This window comes from Lepidochelys olivacea, assembly GCF_965140295.1.
Source record: "Lepidochelys olivacea isolate rLepOli2 genome assembly, chromosome: 1".
Lineage (NCBI taxonomy): Eukaryota > Metazoa > Chordata > Testudines > Cheloniidae > Lepidochelys > Lepidochelys olivacea.
The window spans coordinates 251,975,016-251,987,940 of record NC_140411.1 but is presented as its reverse complement, the minus strand read 5'-3'; the positions used below and the strand labels follow the sequence as shown (position 1 = coordinate 251,987,940).

General features: G+C 37.5%; 1 protein-coding gene across 1 annotated transcript in view; it reads right to left on the bottom strand.

Moving 5' to 3' along the window:
* Positions 1 to 12,925, bottom strand: part of CHPT1 (choline phosphotransferase 1) — a 28,147-nt gene that overhangs the window by 1,245 nt on the left and 13,977 nt on the right. The window contains exons 2-8 of the mRNA XM_084611540.1: positions 12,295 to 12,442; positions 10,054 to 10,195; positions 7,941 to 8,025; positions 6,003 to 6,134; positions 5,313 to 5,471; positions 3,651 to 3,776; positions 2,968 to 3,078 (exon numbers count right to left, since the gene is read on the bottom strand). Of these exons, the coding sequence (XP_084467666.1) occupies positions 2,968 to 3,078; positions 3,651 to 3,776; positions 5,313 to 5,471; positions 6,003 to 6,134; positions 7,941 to 8,025; positions 10,054 to 10,195; positions 12,295 to 12,442 (903 nt within the window). The remainder of the gene's footprint in view (positions 1 to 2,967; positions 3,079 to 3,650; positions 3,777 to 5,312; positions 5,472 to 6,002; positions 6,135 to 7,940; positions 8,026 to 10,053; positions 10,196 to 12,294; positions 12,443 to 12,925) is intronic.

Genomic DNA, 12,925 nt, shown 5'->3' with positions numbered 1-12,925 from the left:
AACCACTGTATACACATTCATTTCTTACAACTTAGGAAAGCCCTGAACTATTTTCAACATTTGGATTTAATACCAAACAAAAAAAAAAAATTTGGTCATTAGCTGCTTGACATCACTAACAAATATAACTTGGAGGAACTTACACTCAATTGTAATGACAGTTTTAGCTTTTATTCTATAAAAGAATGTATAATAAAATGCCCATAAGAAGAGGAGAGATATTTTTCCCAGTCTTTTCTAGAATTGCCCTAAAAATGTAGTTTTCCAAAGGGTTCCAAAACCAGACTGTAGCGATTCTGTATAAAATACTTGTCCATTACTTAATATTTACATTTTGGAATTAGGTCCCCCCAGTTTTCTGACTGCTTCCCAAATACTGGAGCCTGTGTCATTCTTTAGGGAGTTATTGTTGCACTGTTTTCTGGACAGGGAAGTCTGGGCCAGCTGTTCATGGTGCCAGGGCAGTTTTTCAGTCCCTGTTTAAAACTGGGATAGAGGAGGGGGAATTTGTGATGGCCTACTTCTCTGAGATTGAAATGTTGCATTAGTAACCACCATGCAGCTATGCTCTTCCACAACAGTTATTAGGACTCAGAGCAGATAAACACTCATTCAGTGCTAATTAGCACATGTTGGGAAGACATGTTAAAGTGTGTGAATCTTTGGTGGCTACCAAGTCATGGAACTCCACTTATATTAGCTCTAAGTTGTCATTTAAATATAATCAGATAATGGTGTAAGATCGTTTCTGGTGTGATATAGTCAAACAAATGTTTTTCAGTCCAACAGAAAGTATTACCTACAACATTAATACCCACAGGCACAACCCTACCCTACATTGCAACTTGTTTTGAGAGTACAACACAAGCGTCTTAGGCCTACTGGTTACTGAAAATAAGGCTGAGCTTGTTGTGGATGAGAAACTACCGAGTCACTGAAAATTCTTTCATTAAGCAGTTCTCGTTTACAGTATTTTTGAGCAACTGATGCATCTCACTGAGAACTGTTAAAGTTGTCATTGCTACTTTTCACTCTGTATCTTATGAACAACATACATGAAAATGAATGTTAAAAGTTCATTTGTGCATGATGCTTTTCTCCCAGTTTATTGAACAGGGTGAGGAGGATGAACTCTTAAGCCTTATCTAGATGGTCGGGGGAGTCATGTGATTCACATAAGTGCAGCACCACTGATGGCAAGCAGTAATATAATCTCCGTGATCAATGATCCTCTAATAATAAATAAGAGGTAGAGAACCTCATGCCCAGAAAGTATAACCTTTATTCAGAATGCTTGGTAAACAATGTTTTTCAAGTTTATTAGAAGCAGTAAGAAACACCACCACAGGAGTCCAGATATATCACAGGTGCATGAAGGTGAGAGCTTTCACCCACTTGAAATCTAACAGGATATTATTGCAGTAATAATGTTGGTGGGTTTCTTCACAAAAGTGAAAGTCTTTAGTATATTCCAAGCTTTGGGAATGTTGTGAACTGCATTCTTCATTGCTTAAACTGCAAGCCAGAAATTGATAAGGGGTACTTTCACATTGAAGGGCTTTTGTAACTAGTCTATTGAAACAGCTTGGAGGGGTGAAAAGTTAGGGTTGACATCTATGTTATGTTTGCTACCTAAAAATTCAATTTGGTGGAAATGTCACTAGCCCTTAGCTAAAGTAAGTCAGATCTCTTCTGCTGATTCTCATTTATTTAAACACTGGGTTTTAGATTACCGTTATTTTTGGCCAGTATTTTCAAATAGACAAATGTATCAACCCATGTATTCACATGGGATATTGCTTTATAATAATCCATGATGAAATACAGCGAAGTGTCTGATACACTGTTTTGTACTTAATCTTTTGAGATCTTTTTCTAGACAGATTTTCATACTTAATTCCTTAGAGTCTGTGTTTAAAAAAAAAGTCTTACATACAGCTTGTTATTACCATAACAAAGTAAAACTACAGAGAACACATTCTGATGGGTTGCACAGTTGTGTTCAAAGGATCCTTGCTGATCAGATCTCTAAATATATAGGCCAAATATTTAGTCCTGCAGATTTGCACTTTCAGTTTTACTGGTGCAAATAACTAGGGCTAAAATTTATGCCATTTAGATCCATCTGATGTTGCTTGTAAATTAGATACTTGATGGAAATTCAGTATTACTTACAAATTATAATGGGTGCAAAACTAGAAGCCAGGCCTTAGAAGGAAACTCAAGCAATATATATTTTCAGTAACTGCTGAAATGGAGGCTTCACCCCTGAACCTGTTCTCAGAGATAATTGAAATTGGTAGGCAGAGTTTGGTATAAAAGATGAAGCAGGAAGAGAAAATCCACTAGTTTTGTTTTTTTTAAACAAAAAAGCTTGGATTTGTCAGGCACTGAGCTCCATTGACTTCTCTTCACAGTGTCAAACACCATGTATTATAGTAACAGCAGTGAGTTGCTGGATGGTTAATTTTTAATCAGTCTTGATTTGAAATTTATTTTAGGCGCAGACTGGAAACCTGATTAATTTCATAGCAATTCTCAGCAGTTTGAGATTTTAGAAAAGTTTTTGTGTGAAACGAAACAGCTCTAGAATTCTAGTATTGAGTACTTTAGATTTGTAGTCAGTCTATGTACCAGAATAAAAAGTTATCTTTTCTCAATCAAGGAGAATCTAGTGCATGGCAGAAAATCAGTTTCAGACTGATGAATCCATGATCAAAAGTAATGTCTAGAATACAATGGAGGAATTTTATGCTTCATGATACAAGCATAAATCACAATAGACTCTGCACAACTTCATATTTAAGTAATCGTATTGGTTATCTGAGCAAATTACTGAGCTTTTCACTGTCTTTTCTTGAAAAGCTTTGTCTGTATTCCTGAAAAGGGGATCTACTTCATTCATTATTCCCCTAACTGCTTCTCCTCTTCTGCTTGAACTACTAGTCAGTCAGTATGGTTTTGAACCTGTTCAGGAGCTTGAAGTGATGAAATTCTGAAGACATGTATGCGAAGGTGAGCAGCAATCTGCATGCATACACCAGTGGAGTATCTCAGCAAATCAAACAAGGATATAACCTAAAAATAAACAAACAAATTAATGTTACCAAAAAAAAGCTTTGAAACCAAAAGGTCTACCCTATAGCTCAGCCCTCATGTTCATTTATTTTAAGAATATCTTTGTTAATCCCATCTATTGTTGGGTCAGTAGTTTTAAAAAGGTATTTAAGTGATTAATTTATACTCCACCATGTTAATTTATAAGTTTTTAACTTCAATTTGACTTTTTAAAACCATTATTGCAAATTAACCATGTATTTGTATTTCCACTGCTAACAAAGCTTTCAATCTGAATGAATGATTAACTTACTCTGCTAAATTAAGATTAACATCAGAGCAAAAGCCTGAATTCATGGCATGAGTGTCTAGGATTTTCTTTTGTCCTAAACTTCAGCCCCAAACCATGAATTGTAGAGAATAGCTACCACTGTATTGGGTGCCAAGAAAGGAGAAACAACTAGTTTAACTGATGGCATGGGATAAGAGGGACTGAGTTTTCAACCTGCCCCTTATATACACCTCCGTATGAACATAAGTGTTTAACACTGTTTCAGTGGATTTGTAAATTAAAGTTTAAAATAAATGCTTACCAATGCTATCCATAGAACAATATATTCGTCAATAAAACTGTTGAAGTACTGGTCCAAAAATAGAAGACCTGGCCCAATAAATGCAGTATCTTGAAGATAGATCTCGCTTTTTGTCATGTGGGCCACCTACATAAAACAAGATTTGATAAAGCTACAAAGCTTGACATTTGGCATCAATGAAAAATTTACTTTCATAACAAAGAAAGTGACATCACCATGAAGCTCATGTGACTACTAGACAACAAAACAGTGACACTGGTCAAATGTGTTAGTGCTGTCAACATGTTAGCTATAACGAAGACTTCCATTAAGTAAAACAAGCTACCTTTGGATCCAAAAGGTATGTAACAACTGCACATAGAGCTCTGTAACAACTGCACAAAGAGCTCTTCCTTCCCAAAGGCCTTCTCTCCTTCTGACTGGTAACTAGCTGTGTTTACAAGTTCTTGTACGCCTTCAAACAGTCTTACTGAGCCTTCTGGATCGAGTCCTTCCTTGTTACTCTGCTCTGTATGCGCTTGTGAAGTCTAAGCAGCGAGTCTGTGCCATTCTTGCTGTAAGCCAAGTAGTTGCTTCTCAACTCAAACCTAATACTTTTCTATTTAGCTTTACAGTGAAGGTTTGTTAGACACTTGGAATAGTCAAAGCATGTACCCATACAAAACAAAGAGTCACAAGAAAAAGGTCCTCCAATATTTATATCCAGAATAATGCTAACGAGCTTGTTGATTTTGTGATTTCCTGTCTGGGTAAGGCAGATCTCAGTCTGGTGAGTCCTGCCCTCTTACGAATGAAAAAGAAAAATAATGTAGATAAACATAACATTGTACTTTCAGTTGTCTAGAAGAACTCTGTGTATGCCTTAGTCTAAAGATTAAGAAGTTAAGGCAGGAATGCCGTAACCACTTGGCTATAGGGTATTCTTGGATGGATCTTGATGTCTCCTGTTGAAGCTGTTCCACTTTGTACAAAATATTTGACTATTGGCCTTGAATTTGAGTCTCCTGCATAACAGGTTAGTGCCCTAACCAGTGGGTTATGAAGTTGCACTCCCCCTCTTTGGCCCAATGAATAATTATTTTATAAAAGTGAAAGTTTCAACAGGCAAGACAGACACCCCCATAGCCCAGTAATTAAGGCACTCATCTGGGACACGGGAGAACCAAGTTTTGAATCAGGCAGAGTCATCATGACCTGCTCCTCAGGCTGTTTTGTGCAGACCCCAATCCAGCTGCTATGCTCTAAGGAGGGCTCTGAGCACATCTATTGGATTGGATCCCACAGCAGAGATAGTGGGTAAATATCTAGTTTGTGAACCGCACTGAAGCACAGGTGAAAGTTAGTTGCTAAGCTGCATGCTGCTGGTAGTCTCCATTTCCCCCCAGTAGAAGATCAGGAGCCTAGGGAGTTTAGGCACCTAGGATTTTGAGGATTAAATTTTGACAGTGGCCACCTCAAGTGGCAGTTAGGTCCCCTTGGTGAATTCCAGCCAGTCTCTGACAGGCCCAGGTTAGTTGTTGTAATAATAGAGGTTCTGCAATAGCCAACAGGGTATATTAGCAGAGTTGAGTAGGAGAGCTTACACAATGCCCACCTACAGCACTACTCTCAAAAGTACCAAATACACACATCCAATAAATAAAAACAAACAAGATTCCTTACCACCAATTTTTGTGTGATCTTAGCACTCACAAATCCAAATGTTAAGACATAGAGGCAAGGATGCTTTTCAAACAGCTGAGTTGTAGATTTTTTATAGATCATTATTGCCAAAGTGATAATTAGCCCTATATGGAGGCCTGGTGAAAGAACACTAGTGCCCTGAAACACACAAAGCAGAAAACATTTCTCATCATAACTTGAATCATACCATAAATTTTTGGACCCAATTTTCAGGACTGCTGACCAACCACAACTTCCACTAAAAGCCAAATGAAGTCACATGTACTCAACATGTCTGGAAGAAAAAAAAAATCAGGTCCTGAGTTGCTGTGCAGCAGGGGCACTCGCATTGACTTTTCTTTCCCATTCTATTTTATAAACTCAAACCTCATGGCAGTTTCTCTGACAATACAAGACCCCTAATCAAGGGTATACAGAAAATGTGACTTGGATTACCACTGCAGTTGAGTTATTAGCTGTCTCATTCATATATATTTAATGGCTTTACAGACAGCATTAAGGTATATCAAACAGTAGAATCAATGTATTAGATTGCTTAAATAGTCAGTAAGATGATCAGAAGTACTAAGTTTTTTGTAATGTAAGAATTTAACATACAAGCCAAACACAGTAAACCGCTTCTTCCCCACCCCAGTATTAGAATACAGTTTAAATTCTAAAACAGCTTACTGCGATTGTAGATCCATTTTTGCCAACTCCACCACCAAAGATGACATGGAAATAGTTGGAACAGGAAAATAATGCTCCACCCACTATTCCAAGAACAGGAAAAGTCTTCAATTTTAGGTCTATCAAAGGGATCTTGCAAGAAAAATGTTTTTTTAAAAAATTAAAGGACATCATTCCTTGGAAAAAGTTAAACTGCTGCTGAAATTTCCAAAAACAATTTGTATTGCTTTATTTTAACTATCCCTTTTCCTTGAAACTTATACTCAAATCAACAATTTCAGAGTACAGTCCTGTCCTTAAGATGATAGGATACCTCTTTCTGGTGGGTGGGAGGCCGAGGGCGGGGGTAGGGGAGTGGGAGAAATGTTTAAATCCTGGAGAAGTAGGTGGTTAAATTCTGCCCTTGAAATTCAGCTGTATTTTATGGTGCTTTAGAATTTGCAACACCCTTAAGCTCTTTTTATACTTTGCTAAGTATTTCAAATTCGATTGAACAGAAATCTGTGTCAGAGGAAAAAGGATAGTTCTTTCTAAATTCATTGGTCAGCACAATGGAGCACCACAGGAAATGCAAACTCCATCTGCCTGCTTTGTGATCACATTACATAGTATGCTATATGATGTATCTTTGCATTATGTATATTATCCAGATATAGATTTAACAAAATATTTACCTTTTAGAGTCAAATGCAGTTTCAAGAAAACTTCCAAGGCAGCAAAGGGTTAAAAAAGAGGAGCAATAAATTTTCTGAAACCACGGACTACATATTTTTGGAGACAGACTTGTTTTTTCTTTAACATTAAAATGTAAGGCAGAGATCTCTGCATCTCAAAACAATCCACCAATTAACACAAAAAGAATATATAGTCAATTAGCCAAGTTTGTGAAGTCTGAAGATCCCACTTATGGTTTGCATTTCAATCTTAATAGTTTCAGAAACAGAACAAAAACGATTTGGGGAGAAGAAAACCGAACTGTTTAAGAGAACATTTTCCTCTAAAAATAATTTGCCATTTCATAATTGCCAGATTGATGAATGAGTCAGATACAATAAAACATTACCAAAATAATTTAGACTGCAAAATTAACTTGATGGTATTGATATCTATTCCAATCAACTAGTACGGTGTATTATACAGATGAAACCAACACCAGGAACAGGAACTACAGTCCAATATACAGCAGGCTTCAAATTGTTTTCAATTTTTAAAAACATTTGCATTTAATCCTATATGGTCCTATTCTACATGAAACATATGAGCTGTTCCCCCTTCCCTCAAATAGGCTGGAAATATTTTTTAATATACTGATGCCAGAAGACTGCTGGGTAGACATTTTAAAGTTACAGGGCCAGATCAGCTCTTACGCCAGTGTAAATCCAGTGCAGCTCCATTAACTTTAACAGTTACTCCATATTTACATCAGCATAAAGCAAAATTTAGCCCAGTGGATTTGTAGATTTTAATGGACAGTTTGTTTTACAATTGAGACAGTCTACTTTAAAAATTATAATTTTGAGCAGAAATTTATGGTACAGGAATAATTAAATATAAAAATTGGATGTAACAGAAACTTACATCTGAAAAATAGACTGTGGGTAAGATTCCTTTGAACTATAATCAAAATGTATTTTCCAGGCCTAAAGTTTATATATGGCAGATGGGGTCTTTTTCCTCTGTGTAGCTCTAAATTCATGCATAGGAAACCACACAATCACATCCATGAGATACAGTACTGAACTACATGGAAACAGGCACCCTATAGTAAATATATAAAGCAACATTTATATGTATTAAAATTAAATAAAAAAATAAGATTTAACAAATATAACATAAGCTGAATACAGAAGATTTGAAAAGCAATTACTAAACATCAATACACCTGCACATGACAGCTTCAGATACAACTGTGAAAGTCTGAATGCTTGATACACTTACCTTATAGTCCCACATAGTAGTTCCACCAAATGCAGACATCAAGAAGAGGATTATTATGGCTATCTGAACTTCAGTTACATCAACCCTAGAAAGAAAAGAGGCAGCAGGCTTAGTTCATACATCTGTTTGTTGGGGGGAGGGAATGGGAATAAATGATTAGGTAATTAAAATGTATACATTCAGGACATGCCATGTATATAAAATACCTGATTTCTGTGACCACAGAATTCTACATACCAACTAAAGCAAAAACATACTTTGCTAAATACCTGTATCATTTATAGTTATGCTCAGAAAACTTGGGAGGTTTTTTTTTTTTTTTTTAATACTGTATAGCTATTTTGGAAATTTTAACAAGCTTACAAATCACTGTTATATAAATATTAAGCAAAACGATAATTACAACAGTGAGCTTTTAACAAAAAACAAACAGTAGTATCATCATCAGATCTATCTATTTAACAAGGTTCTATTTGTTTTGTAGAGTGAGTCTTTTTATACCATCCAGGGCCTGTTTTATTAAATTGAGTGAAACTGACCATTTATCAAACAATGTGATTATCAAACATCAATATTCACTAAAATTAGACAGGTGTGGTCGGTATTTTTGCAGGCAAATGTACTTTGAGTGTTGAATAAATGGCAGCCAAATATCGAACATTTGTTTGTCACGCGCATTTTGCTAGATAGGAAATTGATGCATTGATTTTTCCATAACCTCCCTTTTTTTAAAAAACAAAACCATTCCTCTAGTTTTGAACTATTTTTCCTTTTTCTAGTGAGAGGTTAAAAAGAACATTTACAGGAGGTAATGCTGCCCACTTCTTAATTATAATGTCACCTGAAAGTGAGAACAGGCATTCCCATGCCACTGTTGTAGCCAGCGTAACAAGATATTTATGTGCCAGATGCGCTAAAGATTCGTATGCTTCTTCATGCTTCAACCACCATTCCAGGGGACATGCATCCATGGTGATGATGCTTGTTAAAAAAAATAACGTGTTAATTAAATTTGTAACTAAACTCCTTGGGGGAGAATTGTATGTCTCCTGCTCTTTTACCTGCATTCTGTCATATTTTTCATATTATAGTAGTCTCAGATGATAACCCAGCACATGTTGTTCGTTTTAAGAATACTTTCACCACAAATTTGACAAAAAGCAAAAAAGATACCAATATGGAATTTCTAAAGATAGCTACAGCACTCGACCCAAGGTTTAAGAATCTGAAGTGCCTTCCAAAATCCGAGAGGGACGAGGTGTGGAGCATCCTTTCAGAAATCTGAAAAGAGCAACAATGCAATGCGGAAACTACAGAATCCAAACCACCAAAAAAGAAAATCAACCTTCTGCTGGTGGGATCTGACTCAGATGATGAAAATGACACATGGATGCATGTCCCCTGGAATGGTGGTTGAAGCATGAAGGGACATATGGATCTTTAGTGTATCTTGCATGTAAATATCTTGGGACACTAGCTACAACAATGCCATGCAAACGTCTGTTCTCACTTTCAAGTGACATTGGAAACAAGAAGCAGGCAGCATTATCATCTGCAAACCTAAACAAACTTCTTTGTCTGAGCTGAACAAGGAGGAGGACTGAGTGGACATAGCGTGGTCCTTGTACTCTCGACTGTAAGGAATATACAAGGTTAACATCACTTCCAGGACTAGCCTCCCCAAAGTAGAAGAGCACAGGCCACGTACCCCTGGATAGGCTCAACGAAGCATAAATGCTGCACCCTCCTCAAACAGTGGAGAAGTGAGGTGAAGTGTCCACTGTGCTCTTGGAGCTCTGGGAAGTACTGTGCACCCCAATGACTAACAGTGACTTTACGAAGCCATTACTGTAAATAGAGTTTAATGTATTGCAAATCAATAGCAATTTTACAGAGGTCTCAGGGACATCTGTAAAAAGGAATGTCAGTTTTGATATGAATTTCAGGTCCCGGACCAGATATGAATTTCAGATAAAACAAGAGATTGAGGTTTTTGGGTTTTTTTGGCTGGGGGGAGAGGGAAGGATGGGTGGAAGGTAAAATGAGGTGTCAAAATTTGATGGGTCAAATGCAAAGATCAAATATGTACAATTCTGAAAAGAGTTCTACTTACTTTCCAAATTTTAACATGCCTGATACATATGTCTGCCAGTGAGCACAATAAAACATGAACATTCCCACAAAAGAACAGAAAAACAGCCAGTCAGGGTTCGTTCCCAGTCGAACAGCTATGCAGGCTCCAATGGAAACAAAAACTGAAAGGCAGAGATAAGCATGGTTAGTCATAAATAATTATACTACCTGCAATTTTAAAGACAAACACTAGACAAAGTTTGATTGCAATAGCATCAACAGTATAGTGACTTGTTGGACAGCATTTCCCAAACTTGAAGCTGAGCCCCCTTCAGGAAAGTGAAACATATGGTGCCCTTTACAGCCCCATAATGTGTTGTTAGAGGCTCAGCCATCTTAATTTATACCTTTTCAGCCCTCCCACCCCACAACCAGGGAGACATACCCACATGTTGTGTAACACGGTTATAGGGTAGTGATAGTGAGTTACAGATTACTGTAAAAAGAGGTTTTACATTTTAGAATAAACTTTTTTTTCTGAAATCTGTTTAAAAACAAAAACACATCACACCATCATCAAGTGCAGATCAAATATAGGGAATCTCATCACAAAAATTCTTTAGAGAATTGGAATATTGTGAAAACGGCAAGAAAATGAACTCTTGGGTAACCTTAACTACATCACGCACAGCTAAGCACTCACTGTAGTGTTCCTTGTTTCATTAGGTTTAGGTCAGGGTTTCTCAACCTGTGGGTTGTGACCTAAAACTGGGTAACTGGAATGTTTCAAAGGATCACATGACAGTTCCAGTCCCGCGAGACTGTTGTGGCCTGGTGCATGGGGTCACAGTGCCACTCAGGTTTGGCTCAGCTACTCCTCCATCACGATGATGCGAAGGTAGCCAGCTCAAATATGAGTGAGGGGCACTGTGATGCCTGTGTGCTAGGTCATGCCACTCACACAAATCTGGCCCAGCTGGTTCCCCCCAGAGTGGGAGGAGCCAAACCTGAGTGGTGGTGTGATCCTGGAGGTGACAATGCCCAGAGTAGGGAGCTGAGCTGAGCCAGCCCCATGTAACCAGAGCTGCAGGAGCTGTCACTGCAGGGGAGGTTCTGCAAAGCCCCATCCCCTCAACACCCTATCCCCTCAGGAACAGGACCCAGTCCCTAGACTTGGGGCCATCACACATACCAAAGCCTATTTACTGGGTTAATCAAACATCTGTCATAACTTACTCGACAGAAAAACTGAAGGCTGGCCTCACTACTTATGTGGCTCGAACACAGTGATGAGGGCTGTATAAGTATCTAAGATGCTAGATACAGTATAAATACCTGCAGTTCAATTTTAATTTGATGCTAAATTGCCAAGATAAATTAAGGTTTATAGTACAAACAACAACAAAAGTGGGCTATTAATTTCAGATATTAAGCAGTAGCCAATTAAAAATTGTGACTTGGACAGCAATTCAGAAAAGCATCACTTCATGAGAGAGCAACACAAGAACTTGCATGTTTTAGTTTGTTTTGTTTTTTTGAAGCAATCTAGCCCATCATTTTGATTTCTTCCTTAAAAGGAAATGAAACCTTTTCTAATTAGAAAGATTGAGTCACGTCAACATAATCAGGAACTATGAAAGTGAAATGAGGAAAAGTGAACACACTTAAAAATTGTTAGAACTACAGTACCAGGTCAGGAGAGATTTAATTCCTTATTGTTACTTGTATTAGTCATCTTGGATCTAGCGGAAATATATACTGTAGACGCTAATGTTAAAAAAAGTCTGCAGGATGGTGTGCCTACTGCCTGGCGATACTGCACTTCTCTCCAAGGAAATCTTTGAATGTACTGCATTGCTTAGAAAAATTGGTAAGATTCAATAGAGGGAACACACTCACTTCATACTCTCAATGTACGCCTGCAAGAACTAGGTAACATGCATTATACATGTCTCAGGGCCACTTCTAAAATATTTTCCCACTCCCTAGGTTAGTAAGTAATAACCAGCTAGCTGTCATACAGAGCTTTTCATCACCAGTTCTCAAAGAGCTTTACAAATGAGGTCAGTAGACTTATTCCCATTTTACAGATGGAAAACAGAGGCACCAACAGGCAAAGTGACTTGTTCATAGTCACCCAGCAGGCCAGGAAGAGAATCCAGGACTCCAGAGTCCCAATCTAGTTTTATCCATTAGGCCAGACTGTACCTTACTCGGATTTAGTTTCTTCCAGTTACCGTGCCCCCCCCCCCCCCAGTTTTAAAAATGAAGAAATAGTTACCTGTGGAAATACTGTCACAGCCATGGTCAAAAAGTTCCCCTAAGGGGGAACTACTATTTGTTCTTCTGGCTTGTTTCCCATCAATAGCATCCAGGGACTGGTAAACAAAGAGTCCTAATGCACACAAGAGGAATACCCAAAACGGTGCCTGAAACAGATGCATAAATATCAATACTGTCAGTTCCAGATTACTTACTATTAGCCAAAATCTATTATACTACAGATTTTCTCTGCATGAAAATCTTTCAGAGCAGTAACGTGCTAAGAGACTACCATGGACAGGCCAAAGTCTTCTTTCAGTTTTAGCAGTGTAAATTGCAGTAAATCTGAAATGAATTACTCAGTTTACATCACTGAAACAGAATCTATGCAGCCTCACACTTGTGCTTTCATTTACAAAACTAAAAGTTTAGGTAGATACAGCTATCTAAAGTGGCATCAAGATTAATAAACTTCAGTTTTCTCACCTGAAAATTGAGACAGGTGCACATAATTAGTAGGAGTGGTTCTATCCAGGTTTATGGACACAGAACCCAACCCAAAAAGAGCTTCTTAAAAAAAAAAAAAAAAAAAAAAGTTCAGCATTTCATTCAAATTCTCTGAAGTCAATTAGATGATTAACTTTGAATTT